Source organism: Cetorhinus maximus, chromosome 16 (assembly GCF_964194155.1).
Source record: "Cetorhinus maximus chromosome 16, sCetMax3.hap1.1, whole genome shotgun sequence".
Lineage (NCBI taxonomy): Eukaryota > Metazoa > Chordata > Chondrichthyes > Lamniformes > Cetorhinidae > Cetorhinus > Cetorhinus maximus.
The window spans coordinates 37143257-37156305 of NC_135894.1; the positions used below are offsets into that span (position 1 = coordinate 37143257).

Consider the following 13049-nt stretch of genomic DNA (forward strand, 5'->3'; position numbering starts at 1 on the left):
GCAACAAAATCCAGGCTATCATGCATTTGAACAGGCCCATTTTTAAACGCCCACCCCCCTTTCTAACAGTACTCATTAATAAGATAGAGAACATGGTTAGTGCAATGTAAGCATACAAATGTGAGAGAGACCATTCGAAGCTGAATGCCTTACGAGCCTTTTTAAAATTTTGAATGCCGCAATATCTCTCTGAGAGAGTGGAGGAAGAGTGGGAGGTTCTGCGCCCCATTTCAGTGGCCAGAGTCGGTGGCATAAGGTGAAAGGCACTGTACTGGAGCGCAGGAGGAGGTGTCAGAGTCAAAGGTACCTGTGCACTGCTCCCCTTGGAGGAGGGAGGAAAATACCAATGAAGTTCCAGTGGGTAGGAATGTTGAGCCTTAGGAGTCATTTTTTGGGATGCAGTATTTGGATAATCAGATGCAGATGTGTGAACATCTGACAGAGTTCCCTGAGGCAATGCGAGCTCAAGCATTTCGAGTGGAGCAGTCGATCATGGTGATGAGCTCCACATTGTCATGGGCTCAACCGCATGAGCTCTGACCATGAAAGAATGGCCACTCTCATGGAGAGACAGATGCAGCAACACTCTAGAGTGGATGCAAGAGTAATGTCATGACCTGCAAAGGGTGCAAGGCTGACTCAATAGTCTGGATCAGTCTACTCAGAGTATGAGAGCTGACATCCATGGAAGCTGCGTTCCTTTAACAGGATGATTGCACTGTTGGCACAGCAGTTGCTGGAATGGACAACTGCTACACACCAGCAGCCAGCCCCATCAACCCCACCTGAAAGCTAACCTAGTGCTGTGAAGGTTAGTGAGGAAGGTGAGGGTACCAAGAGCTTCTCAGCACCCTCATCTTCTCCCAACTCCCCAGCCTCTCCGCCAGAGCTCTCATCTGCTCCACAGGTGCCAGTGACCACAGCTGCCCTTGCAGGGATACAGAGGCTGTGGTCTGAAGGAGGTCCCCAACACATGCCTGCACGACAAGGTCAGCTACCACACTCCTCAATGCCATGTAGAACGAGAAGTGAGCAGTCTGCCTCCACCTCTTCCGAGGCAACACAGGAGTTATGGGAGCATTGCATGCTGCAGATGCCGCATCTCCTGAAACTGGACCAAGGAGGTAATGTGGAAGTTCATTCAAGAAGCTGGTCTAACACAGCTGTGGCCTCACACTTTGTAGGAGTGTTCATGAGCACAAGGCAACATCTCGCCTTGAGCACTAATGGGTTCACCATAGTTACACTATCACTTTGCACATATCACTATTATGCACTTTGTATTTACAATGTATGGATGTGTATTTACATTTGATGGGACAAATGGCTGCCTCCTGCGCTGTAACAATCCTGTGATTCTGTGACATCAATACAGTCAAAGATGTCTCGGTCTGCTTTTGTACACCAAAAACCTCAATGACAGTGTTAGCAACTTGAAGGCTATTTTTACCAGTAACAGTGAAGACTGCATGATGAGGTCTACCTCGCAATGACATCATCAGGAGCAAAGATATGACATATATGTCAGGCATTGGAAGGCTTCAACAAAAGCAAAATACTGTGGATGTTGGAAATCTGAAATAAAAACAGGAAATGATGGAAAAACTCAGCAGGTCTGGCAGCAACTGTGGAGAGGGAAACCAAGTTAACGTTTCAAGTCCATACGACTCTTCAGAGCTAAAGAGAGGTAGAAATGTGATGGATTTTATACTGTTTAAGAGGGGGGCGGAGCAGGTGGAGCAAAATGGGCCACAAAAAATCACTGGAGCATTGTAGCAAGTCAAGGACGGACATGTGGGCATGAGAGCAAGATGGTGAGTTGCGATGGCAAGCAGCAGAAAGGTCTGGGTCATGCTTGCGGACTGAGCGAAGGTGTTCTGCAAAATGGTCACCCAATCTGTGTTTAGTCTCCCCAATGCAGAGCAGATCACATTGTGAGCAGCAAATACAGTAGACCAAATTGAAAGAGGTGCAAGTGAAGCACTGCTTCACCTGAAATGAATGTTTTCGGCCTTGGATGGTAAGGGGGGAGGAGGTAAAGGGGCAGGTGTTGTACCTTCTGCGATTGCGGGGGAAGATGCCACGGAAAGGGGATGAGGAGGCAGGGGTGATGGAGGAGTGGATCAGGATGTCATGGAGAGAACGGTCCCTACGGAATGTTGACAGGAGGTTGAGGGAAAGATGTGTTTGGTGGTGGTATCATGTTGGAGTTGGCAGAAATGACGAAGGATGATCCTTTGAATGCAAAGCTGTTGGGGTGAAAAGTGAGGACAAGGGGATCCTAATTTCGTTCTGGAAGGGAAGGGATAAGGGCAGAAGTGCAGGACATGGGTTGGACATGGTTGAGGGCCCTGTCAACCACGGGGTTGGGGGGTGGGGGCAGTGGGGGAACCCTCCACTACAACTCCTCACACCCTGCTTCCCGTAAGAACTCCATCCCATTCTCCCACTTCCTTCCTCCTCCGTCACACCTGTTCTGATGATGCTACGTTCCAAAATGGCGCTTCTGACATGTCTCCCTTTTTCCTGAACTGAGGGTTCCCCCCACTGTGGTTGACGGGGCCCTCAACTGTATCCGACCCATCTCCCACATCTCTGCTCTCACATCTTTCCCTCCTTCCCAGAACCATGATGATAGGGTCCCCCTTGTCCTCACTTTTCACCCCACCAGCCTCCGCTTTCAAAGGATCACCCACTGCCATTTCTGCCAACTCCAGCATAATGCCACCACCAAACACATCTTCCCCTCACCCCCCGTCAGCATTTCGTAGGGACTGTTCTCTCCGGGACACCCTGGCCCACTCCTCCATCATCCCCAACTCTTCATTCCCTTCCCATGGCACCTTCCCCTGCAACCGCAGAAGGTGCAACACTTGCCCATTTATCTCCTCTCTCCTCACTGTCCAAGGCTCCAAACATTCATTTCAGGTGAAGAAGTGCTTCACTTGCACTTCCTTCAATTTGGTCTACTATATCTGCTGCTCCCAACGCGGTCTCCTCTACATTGGAGAGACTAAACACACACTGGGTGACTGCTTTGCGGAACACCTTTACTCAGTCCGCAAGCAACACCCAGACCTTCCTGTTGCTTGCCATTTCAACTCACCACCTTGTTTTCATGCCCGCATGTCCATCCTTGGCCTGTTACAATGTGAAGCCCAATGCAAATTGGAGGAACAGCACCTCATCTTCCAATTAGGCACTTTACAGCCTTCTGGACTTAACTTTGGGTTCAACAATTTTAGACCTTGAACACTCTCCTCCACCTTGACCCTTTTTTTAATCCAATTTTTTTCTCCAAACCCACCACCCACCACCACAAGGCCATCTGTCACTTGTTCTTATCATTTGCTTTCACAGAATGCTGACCCTTGTTCTGCTATTAACATTCTGCTTTCTTACTTTTATGCTATTATCAGCACCTTCTTTAGTCTTTAACACAACCATTAACACTCCCTTTGTCTTGTTTCCATGACATCTTTGTCAAATCTCTCCTGAGCTCCCACCTATCCCTGACTATCTATTTTACTCCGCCTGCTCCACCCCCTCTTAAACACTATAAAATCTATCACATTTCTACCTCTTTTTATCTCTGAAAAGTGATATAGACTCGAAATGTTAACTCTGTTTCTCTCTCCACAGGTGCTACTGAATTTTTCCAGCATTTTCTGTTTTTATATTGGAAGGCTTCATCCTTTTTGGTTCTACAAATAAGGCAGCAGTACACCAAGGGCAGAATTTTAGTTCCACGGGCGGGTGCCTGACCCGAACGGGCGTAAAATCGCATGAGATGATATAGGGCGAGTGTCCCAGTGTCATCGTGCACTTGTGCGATATTTCACTCAGCGGGCACGCACGGCACTCGGAAGAGCACCCGCCAACAATTAAGCGTGCAATTAAACCCATTAACGGCGCAATTGTCAGCAATTTTTTTTGTGTCCTGTCCAACCTTTTGGTTGGCGGGCAGGCCAATCAGCCAGGCAGCCTTTACATTTTTGATGAAACCTCATCCAAGGGTGGGATGAAATCTCTGTTAGGCAATAAAATAAAAAGAAATATCTGGGGACAACATTTTTATGAGTTATGCTTTCAGGTGCTTGATTGTGCTGCATGGACGTTTTTTGCTGCATTTTTGTGCTTTCTTTTATTATTTGGATGTCTGCAGCTCCCTGAGGCAGTTGTCTGCTTTCAGGGACCTCAGTGGAAGTGCTCACCCGCACCTGCGGTGACACCGTCACATAGAAAAACATAGAAACTAGGAGCAGGAGTAGGCCATTCAGCCCTTTGAGCCTGCTCCGCCATTCAGTATGATCTTGCCTGATCCTGTATCTCAATGCCATATTCTCGCTTTCTCTCCATATCTCTTGATGCCCCTAATATCCAAAAAATTATCAGTTTCTTTCTTGAATATACTCAATGACCCAACCTCCACAGCCTTCTGTGGTAGAGAATTCCACAGGTTGACCACCCTCTGAGTGAAGAAATCTTTCCTCATCTCATTCCTAAATGGCCTGCCCTGTATCCTGAGACTGTGGCCCCTGGTTCTAGACTCCCCAACCAGGGGAAACATCCTCTCTGCATCTAGTCTGTCTAGCACCGTTAGATCAGATCCCCTCTCATTCTTCTAAACTCTAGTGAATACAGGCCCAGTTGAACCAATCTCTCCTCATTTCTTCTCCGCCGATGCTGCCAGACCTGCTGAGTTTTTCCAGGTAATTCTGTTTTTGTTTTGGATTTCCAGCATCCGCAGTTTTTTGTTTTTATCTCCTCATACGAGAGTCCTGCCATCCCCAGTGTCAGCCTAGTGAACCTTCGCTGCACTCCCTCTATGGAAAGTATGATCCTTTCTTAGGTAGGGAGCCCAAAACTGCACACAATACTCCAGGTGTAGTCTCACCAAGGCTTGTATAACTGCAGTAAGACATCCCTACTTCTGAACTCAAATCCTTTTGCAATGAATGCCAAAATACCAATTGCCTTCCTAATCGCTTGCTGCACCTGCCTGTTTACTTTCATTGACTGGTGTACAAAGACATCCAGGTCCCTTTGTACATCCACATTTCCCAATATATCACCATTTAAATAATACTCTGCCTTTCTGTTTTTCACACCAAAGCATATCACGTTTATCTACATTATACTGCATCTGCCATGTGTTTGCCCACATATACAACTTGTCTAAATTGCCCTGAAGCATCCTTGCATCCTCCTCACAACTCACAACCCCGCCCAGATCTGTATCATCAGCAAACTTGGAAATATTGCATTTCCTGATCTAAGCATTGATGCCTGCGGTACACCACTAGTCACCGCCTGCCATCTGGAAAAAGACCCTTGCCATTCTTCTCTCTTCTCACCCCCACCCCGGCAGCACTGAGCTTTTCAGTGCGTGTCTTAAGTTGGCTGCCCGTTAATTGGCCAGCCAGCGTGAATTCGCGGTCGGGGGCCTGTTTCCCGTCTGCTCCTGGGCCCGCCGATCGCACGCGCCCAGTGAGCGAAAAATTCAGGCTCAAGCGTTGTGAATCAGTTATTGTCCATCAACGATTGACTTTAAGGGAGGCTCAATGATCAAACTCGACGATCGGATGCAGTTCATCAGGTGCACTTCAAACATGAGTGCTGGGTGCAAGGCGGTCATCTGCATGTGAGTGTTATGCAGTCAGCTAAGTGGTTATTCCACAGGCCAAGATGTTTGCTCAAGGGAAGAGTACTTGTGTGGTCTCCCAATTACACGGGAAGCTTTTGTCTTCCAGATGGTCGAGGCTGTGGTTTGGTAAGGGAGCTGAGGTTTAAGGGAGCATTGCACGCTGCAGGGGTTTGCACACTCCTGAAACTGGACCATGGAGGTGCAAGGATCATGCAGAAATTAATTCAAGGAGCTGGTCTAGCACAGCTGTGTGCTCACCCTGTGCCATTTGCATTAGCTGCAGTTCTGTTAGCACATACGATCACACTTATTGGGTGTGAAGCTATTTGGTGTGCAGTCATGCTTCCTACTGGCACCCTCAGCATACAGAGGATGGTTTGAGTATGCACAGGTTGGAGATTTTGCTGCCTCTTTGACGGCCATTGGCAGAAATGTGAAGGAATTCTTAAGTTGTGTTTGTGCAATATCTTGAGGCCAAGGGTTATGTTTGTGATGGTAAATTCAGTCAATTTATGTAATTGACTGAAATTATTTGCTGTTGACTTTCTCCCTTGTTGGAGATGGGCATATCCCTGAGGAACTGTGGCTTCAATGTTAAAGGTTTATTATGTGGAAGATGCTCACCAGGGACTGGCTGATGGTAACCTCTTGGGACCCTAGGTGGATCTATTTTGGATTAGGATGCTTCTGGCGATGACACCCCCCTGCAAAAGATCAGCTGTGGCTATATGGGCCTGCCTCTCAGTTGCTCTGCCATTGCTGCCCTTTTCCTCCTCCCGCACCAGATTCTTGAGAATGAACATGGGGTGCCTTCTCCTCCTCCTCCTCATCTTTCTCATTGACCTCCTCCTCAGATGTTGCAGCTCTGGGTGCTGCTTCTTCCCCTTCCAGTTGTAGACCCCTCCACTGAAAAATTGTGCAGCATGCAGCACATCACTACTATTTGGGATACCCTTGCAGTGGATACTATAGAGCTACTCCTGAGTGGTCAAGGCACCTGAAGCGCATTTTGAGAATGCCAGTAGCCTGCTCTGTTGTACTCTGGGTCACCACATCGCTGTTTTAGATCTGTTTGGGCTCTGTTTGTGGCTGTCTAAAGGAGGCCATTAGCTACCTCCTTAAGGGGCTACCTACCCCTTATTCCCCAGAAGCCAACCACGGATCTGTGTCAGTGTTTGAAAAGCTGAAGCATTTGGGAATTCCTCAGTATTGAGTTGTAGCAGCTACCAGGGTATCGTATGGAGACATGCAGGGACACCTTGCTGTGATCACACACCACCTGCACATTCAGGGAGTGGAAGGATTTTTGGTTCACAAAGGCGTCAGGTTGATGAGTTGGAGCCCTTATGGCGACATGGATGCAGTCAATAACCCCCTCCACCTGAGAGAAGCCTGCTAATAGTGCAAACCCCTTGGCTCTCTGTGTTTGAGATGCCATATCCAGTGGGAAGTGAATGTGCTCCCCCCACTCCCCCCGCAGTGAACAAAGAGGGCATTAGTTAGTGCCTTGGTGCAGCTGTGTGCGGCTGACTGTGATATTCTGCAGAGTTCTCCTAGAGAGCCCAGGAAAGAGCCAGCTGCATAAAAATTCAGAGCCATGGTAACCTTGACAGCTACTGACAGAGCACGAGGATCAGCAGACTGTGGTTCAAAATTTGTACCATGCCATGTATATTGACCAGCTTAACCTGAGCCTCCTTTTGCATTGTTTTTCAGTCATATTTAGATGTAACCATGCAGTCAGTTGACCCTTACTCAGGATAAAACCTGGTTATCATCCTCCACCTCCCCCGCCGGTGCACACTGCACACTGCCTCTAACTCCTGGCTTGGTGCCCTCCCTCTGGCCTCGCATCCACTTTCCTCTATGGTGCAAATGTATGAAGGTTCTTCTTTGGCCCAATGCGCAGTGCTACCTTCTTTAGCACACTCTCCTCCTTAAATTCTTTAGTTAACCTCGGATAGTGGGTCCTCCTCTTAGAATTTTTCTTTATAGTTGGAATATACTTATTCTGAGTATTTTGAAATATCCTCTTAAATGTCTGCCACTGCTTCTCTATTAATCTAATCTCCAGAATCCCAGTCCACTTCAGCTAGCTCAGCTTTCATGCCCACATAATTGCCCCTATTTAAGTTTAAAATACTAGTCTTAAACCCACTCTCCTCCCTTTCAAACCGATGTAAAATTCAATCATATTGTGGTCACTGCTACCTAGGGGTGCCTGAGGTGATTAATTAATCCTGTCACATTAAACAATACCAAGTCTAATACAACCTGCTGTCTGGTTGGTTCCAGAACGTGCTGCTCGAAGAAACTCCCTTGAAAGCATTCTATGAACTCCTCATCCGTGCTACTACTGCCAATCTGATTTTTGCAGCTTATATGTAGATTAAAATCACCCATGATTATTGCTGTCCCTTTATCAGAAGCACACAATATTTCTTCTTGTATACTTTGTCCTTCATTGTGGTTACTCTTAGGGGACTTGTAGACCACTCCCACCAGTGACTTCTTTCCCCTGCTATTTCTCATCTCTATCCAAACCGATTCTACATCCTAATCTCCTGAACCAAGGTCAACGTCATCCTTAATTAACAGTGCTATCCCTCCACCTCTATCTAGCTTCTTATTCTTCTTGACCGTCATATACCCCTCAATATACAGGATCCAATGCTTGTCATCTTGCAACCACGTCTCCGTAATGGCTATCAATCATATTTATTCAATGTGCACTATCAATTCATTTACTTTGTTATGAATGCTACGTGCGTTCAGATAGAGAGCTTTTAGTTTTATCTTTTTGTTATCTTTGTTACCATTGTCTGAGGAGTCGCGAATGGTGCTGAACATTGCACAATCATGAGCGCACATCCCCACTTTTGACTTTATAATGGAGAGAAAGTCTTTGATGAAACAGCTGAAGGTGGTTTGGCCCAGGACACTACCCTGAGAAAGATCTGCAGTGAAGTCCTAGGACTGAGATGATTGACCTCCAACAACCACAGCCATCTTCCTTTGTGCTAGGTATGACTAAAACCAGTGGAGAGTTTTCCCCCTTATTTTCATTGATTCTGGTTTTGCTAGGGTTCCTTGGTACCATACTCTGTCCAATACTGCCTTAATGTCAAGTGCAGTCACTCTCGCTTCTGGAGTTCAGCTCTTTTGTCCATGTTGGGACCAAGGCTGTAATAAGGTCAGGAGCTGAGTGGCCCTGGCGGAAGTCAAACTTCACATGTCTGTCTTTGGCTTGCTGCATTGTTCCAGTGAAGCCCAACGCAAACTGGAGGAACAGCACCTCATCTTCTGACTAGGCAGTTTACAGCCTTCTGGGCTGAATATTGAATTCAACAACTTTAGATCTTAAACTCCCTCCCCCCATCCCCACCCCGTTTCATCCCCCTCCCTTTTGTTTTTTTCAATAATTTATATAGATTTTTCTTTTCCCACCTATTTCCATTATTTTAAAATCTACAACTAATACCTTGTCAGTCTTTCCACCCCACCCCCACTAGAGCTGTACCTTGAGTGTCCTGCCATCCATTCTTAATTAGCACATTTTCTTAGATAATATCACCACCTTTAACACCTCTTTGATCCTTTTGTCTGTGATATCTTTTGATTATCTGCCCCTATCACTGCTTGCTTGTCCCTACAACCACCCCACCCCCCCCTCAACTTCTCTCTCCCCCCGCCCGCCTTAAACCAGCTTATATTTCACCCCTCTCCTAACTATACTCAGTTCTGTTGAAGGGTCATGAGGACTCGAAACATCAACTTTTTTCTTCTCCACCGATGCTGCCAGACCTGCTGAGTTTTTCCAGGTAATTCTGTTTTTGTTTTCATCAGTGAGCAGGTTATTGCTAAGTAAGTGCTGCTTGATAACAGTGTCGATGACACCTTCTATCACTTTGATGATCGAGAGTAAACTGATGGGGCAGTAATTGGCTGGGTTGGATTTGTCCTGCTTTTTGTGGACAGGTTGGAACTGGGCAATTTTCCACGTTGCTAGTTAGATGCCAGTGTTGTAGCTGTATTGGAACAGCTTGGCTGGGGGTATGGCTATCTCTGTAGCACAGGTCTTCAGTATTATTGCCGGAATGTTGTCAGGGCCCTTAGCTCTTGCAGTATTGCAGTGTGTTCAGCCGTTTTTTGATATCACGTGTAGTGAACCGAAATGGCTGAAGTCTGGCATCTGTTACGCTGGATGCTCAGGAGGAGGCCAAGATTGGATCATCCACCCGGCACTTCTGGCTGAAGATTGTAGCTAATGCTTTAGTCTTGTCTTTTGCACTGATATGCTGGGCTCCCCCCATCATTGAGGATGGGGGTATTTGTGGAGCCCTCTCCCTCAGTGAGTTGTTTAGTTGTCCACCACCATTTACGACTGGACTGCAATGGCAGGACTGCAGAGCTTAGATCTGATCTGTTGGTTGTGGGATTGCTTAGCTCTGTCTATTGCATGCTGTTTGGTATGCAAGTAGTCCTGTGTTGTAACTTCACCAGGTTGAGACTTCATTTTTAGGTCTGTTTGGTGCTGCTCCTGGCATACCCTTCTGCACTCTTCATTGAACCAGGGTTGATACCTCAGCTTGATGGTAATGGTAGAGTGGGGGGTATGCAAGGCCAAAAGGTTACAGATTGTGGTCGTATACAATTCTGCTGCTGCTGATGTCCCACAGCGCCTCATGGGTGCCCAGTTTTGAGTTACTAGATCTGGTCACTGTCAAATGATCCCTATTGAAAGTATGCAGAAGTCAACATTAGAGAGGAAGGGAAAAGGGAATGGAGAAAAATGAACTCTTAAGGTAAATGCAACTTTAAAATGTCTTCACCTTGGTCACCTTCAATCCTGTTCAAGATGAAATAATTTCCCTCAGCACTTATGGGCTACAGAAGGGAATATCTGCTTGGATTCCCTGATTGGTGCCCAGGGACCACTTTGTGGTCCTTAGGTAAGGGTGGGATTGGGCTCAGCTGTGATGCTCTTTCAGATGAAAATAACTTGTGACATTCACCGTTTATGCTCAAACATGAAGAATGACCATTTGATTGAGGAACCTGTTGACCTTTGGGCCCTATGAAACTGTATGAGTCAGCATCTTGAAGAGGAGAAGAGAAAATCTAGAGCTGGTATTAAATAATTATATCTGATGAAGTAATTTTCAAATTTACTCATTGATTTTATTTTCTAAAACAAAATTAGTGAACTATTGTTGAATTTTCTGAGAATTCTGTCACTTTTAACTTTTATATTTATAGGTCTGCTTGGAAAGATTTTGGATGCCATTGAAGAACGGGGATTTAAATTTACTGCATTTCAATTGGTAAGCAGACTCATTATTTTGTAAAAATACTATATTTAAAAGTAATTTTATGTGTGAAACTGTGTGGGACACAATTAGTTGGGAGACTTTCCTGGGATATATTGCCAGGAGCCTCCGGTCCTATCATGGCACAATACAATCCGTATTGTGAATCGATCATTCCTATATGGTTCTTGGTATACTTCATCTGTTCGGGCAGGGTAGGTTGTGAATGGGTTTAATGAACCATGGTAAAAGGGAGTGATCCACATACAATCATCCTCCAAGATTCTTTGGAAATGTAAGAATATCTTGAGATGAAAGCATCGTGGCAGCTGCCTTGGAACCAAGCATGGTCTGTGTTTTGTGATCACATACAAGCTACATATTGATAGAGAGGAATCACTTGTAACTGACAAAGTCCCTTGCAAAAAGAGTGTAGTTAATAGCACCCTGTATTTTGAGGAAGCTAGCCATTGCAGAGAACCCCAGGATACTCATTTGACAGTCATCACTCAACTTCTCACCTACATGCTGCCCTTCAACAACCTCATTCTGAAAACACAGCATCAGTTTCCATGTGTATGCTGACTACACCCAGCTCTAACTCATCACTGGCTCTCTTGACCCTTCCATTGCTTTTACTTTGTCACACTATTTTCCAATATCCAGTACTAGAAGAGTTGAAATTTCCTCCAACTAAATATTGGGAAAGCTGAAGGCATTGTCATTGTGTCCTGGAACAAACTCTATTCCCTACTCACCACCTCCATCCCTCTCCCTGGCCACTGTCTGAAGTTGAATGATATTACTCACAACCATGGCATTTTAGTCAGCCGTGAGTTGAGTTTTCAAACACGTAACTGCTTCATTATCATGACCACCTGTTCCCACCTCCATAATGTCACCTGTCTTCAACCCTGCTTCAGCTCTTCTGCTGCTGAAACCCTCACTCATGCCTTTGTTACCTGTAGGCTTGACTATTACAATGCTCTCTTGCTGATCTCCCATCTTCCACCCTGCATAAACCTAAGGTCACTAAAGGTTTGCCCATGTCCTAATTCGCACAAAGTCCTGTTCGCCCTTCGCGCCTGTGCTTGATGACATACATTGGCTCACAGTCATGTAATGTCTTGATTTCAAAGTTCTGACCCTTATTTCTAATTGACCCTCTTCCTCTTTATCCTAGCAGATTTCAGCCCCAACAATACTGGCAGACTCCCAATAGAATGGATCCTATCCCATAATGCTCTAAGACATTTCACAATTTCACAGCTCCATACCACAAAATTAGCTATCCTTCCAGATTTCAGGACACTCTTCCAATTATTCCAGTTACTGCTCCACCATTAAATCAAATCTTATTCCACTGCAGTACTGCAAAGCTCTAACACACTCACCTCAGTTCTACTGAACTCAGAAATACTCTATAATACTACCTAAGATTAGGATGCCTCACACTACTGCCAAAGCCCATAAGTTCCTTCCTAACTGCTACTACACACTATCTGTAGTTTCAAACATCTTATCTACATTTTGCTGTTTCTCCTGAGGCGTGAAATGAACATAAATAATAGTGAGGGTCATTCATTTACAATTTTGAGAAGCAAATACTCATGAAATTCAATTCCAAACTGCCGTAAACAACTTACATTTAGTCATTTGGTAGTACAGAACTTGAGTAATTTGCTGAAAAAAAGAGACGTGCTGTTGAAGCTTTTTGTCTTGCACTCATGAGGATAGCTCACAAGAACGCCAAATTTCAAGGGGAACAGCATGCTGTAATGCATGAGAAAAGGGGTGCTGATTGGTTGATAAGTTACCTCTGATTGGTTGAGACGTTGCCATGACAAATACACCAGGGAGCCACTGTCCACCATTAATGCCATTAAAGTCCCAAGGTCCTTCACACGGGCATTAACAAACAGAATTTGACACTGAGCCACATAAGGAGATATTAAGCCAGGTGGTGAAAGAAGTAATTTTTAAGGAACATCCTAGAGGAAAGAGGTAGAGAGATGAGGGGAGAAAATTCTAGAGCTGTAGGCAGAGCCTCAAATGGTGGGATGATTCAAATCGGGGATGAGCAAGAGGTCAAA

At 45.6% G+C, this 13049-nt stretch overlaps 1 protein-coding gene across 3 annotated transcripts in view; it reads left to right on the top strand.

Annotated features, from left to right (window-relative positions):
- nme7 (NME/NM23 family member 7) overlaps positions 1–13049 on the top strand; it is a 191276-nt gene that overhangs the window by 80526 nt on the left and 97701 nt on the right. For all 3 annotated transcript variants that reach the window (XM_078559682.1, XM_078559683.1, XM_078559684.1), the window contains exon 7: positions 10907–10971. In XM_078559682.1, the coding sequence (XP_078415808.1) occupies positions 10907–10971 (65 nt within the window). The remainder of the gene's footprint in view (positions 1–10906; positions 10972–13049) is intronic.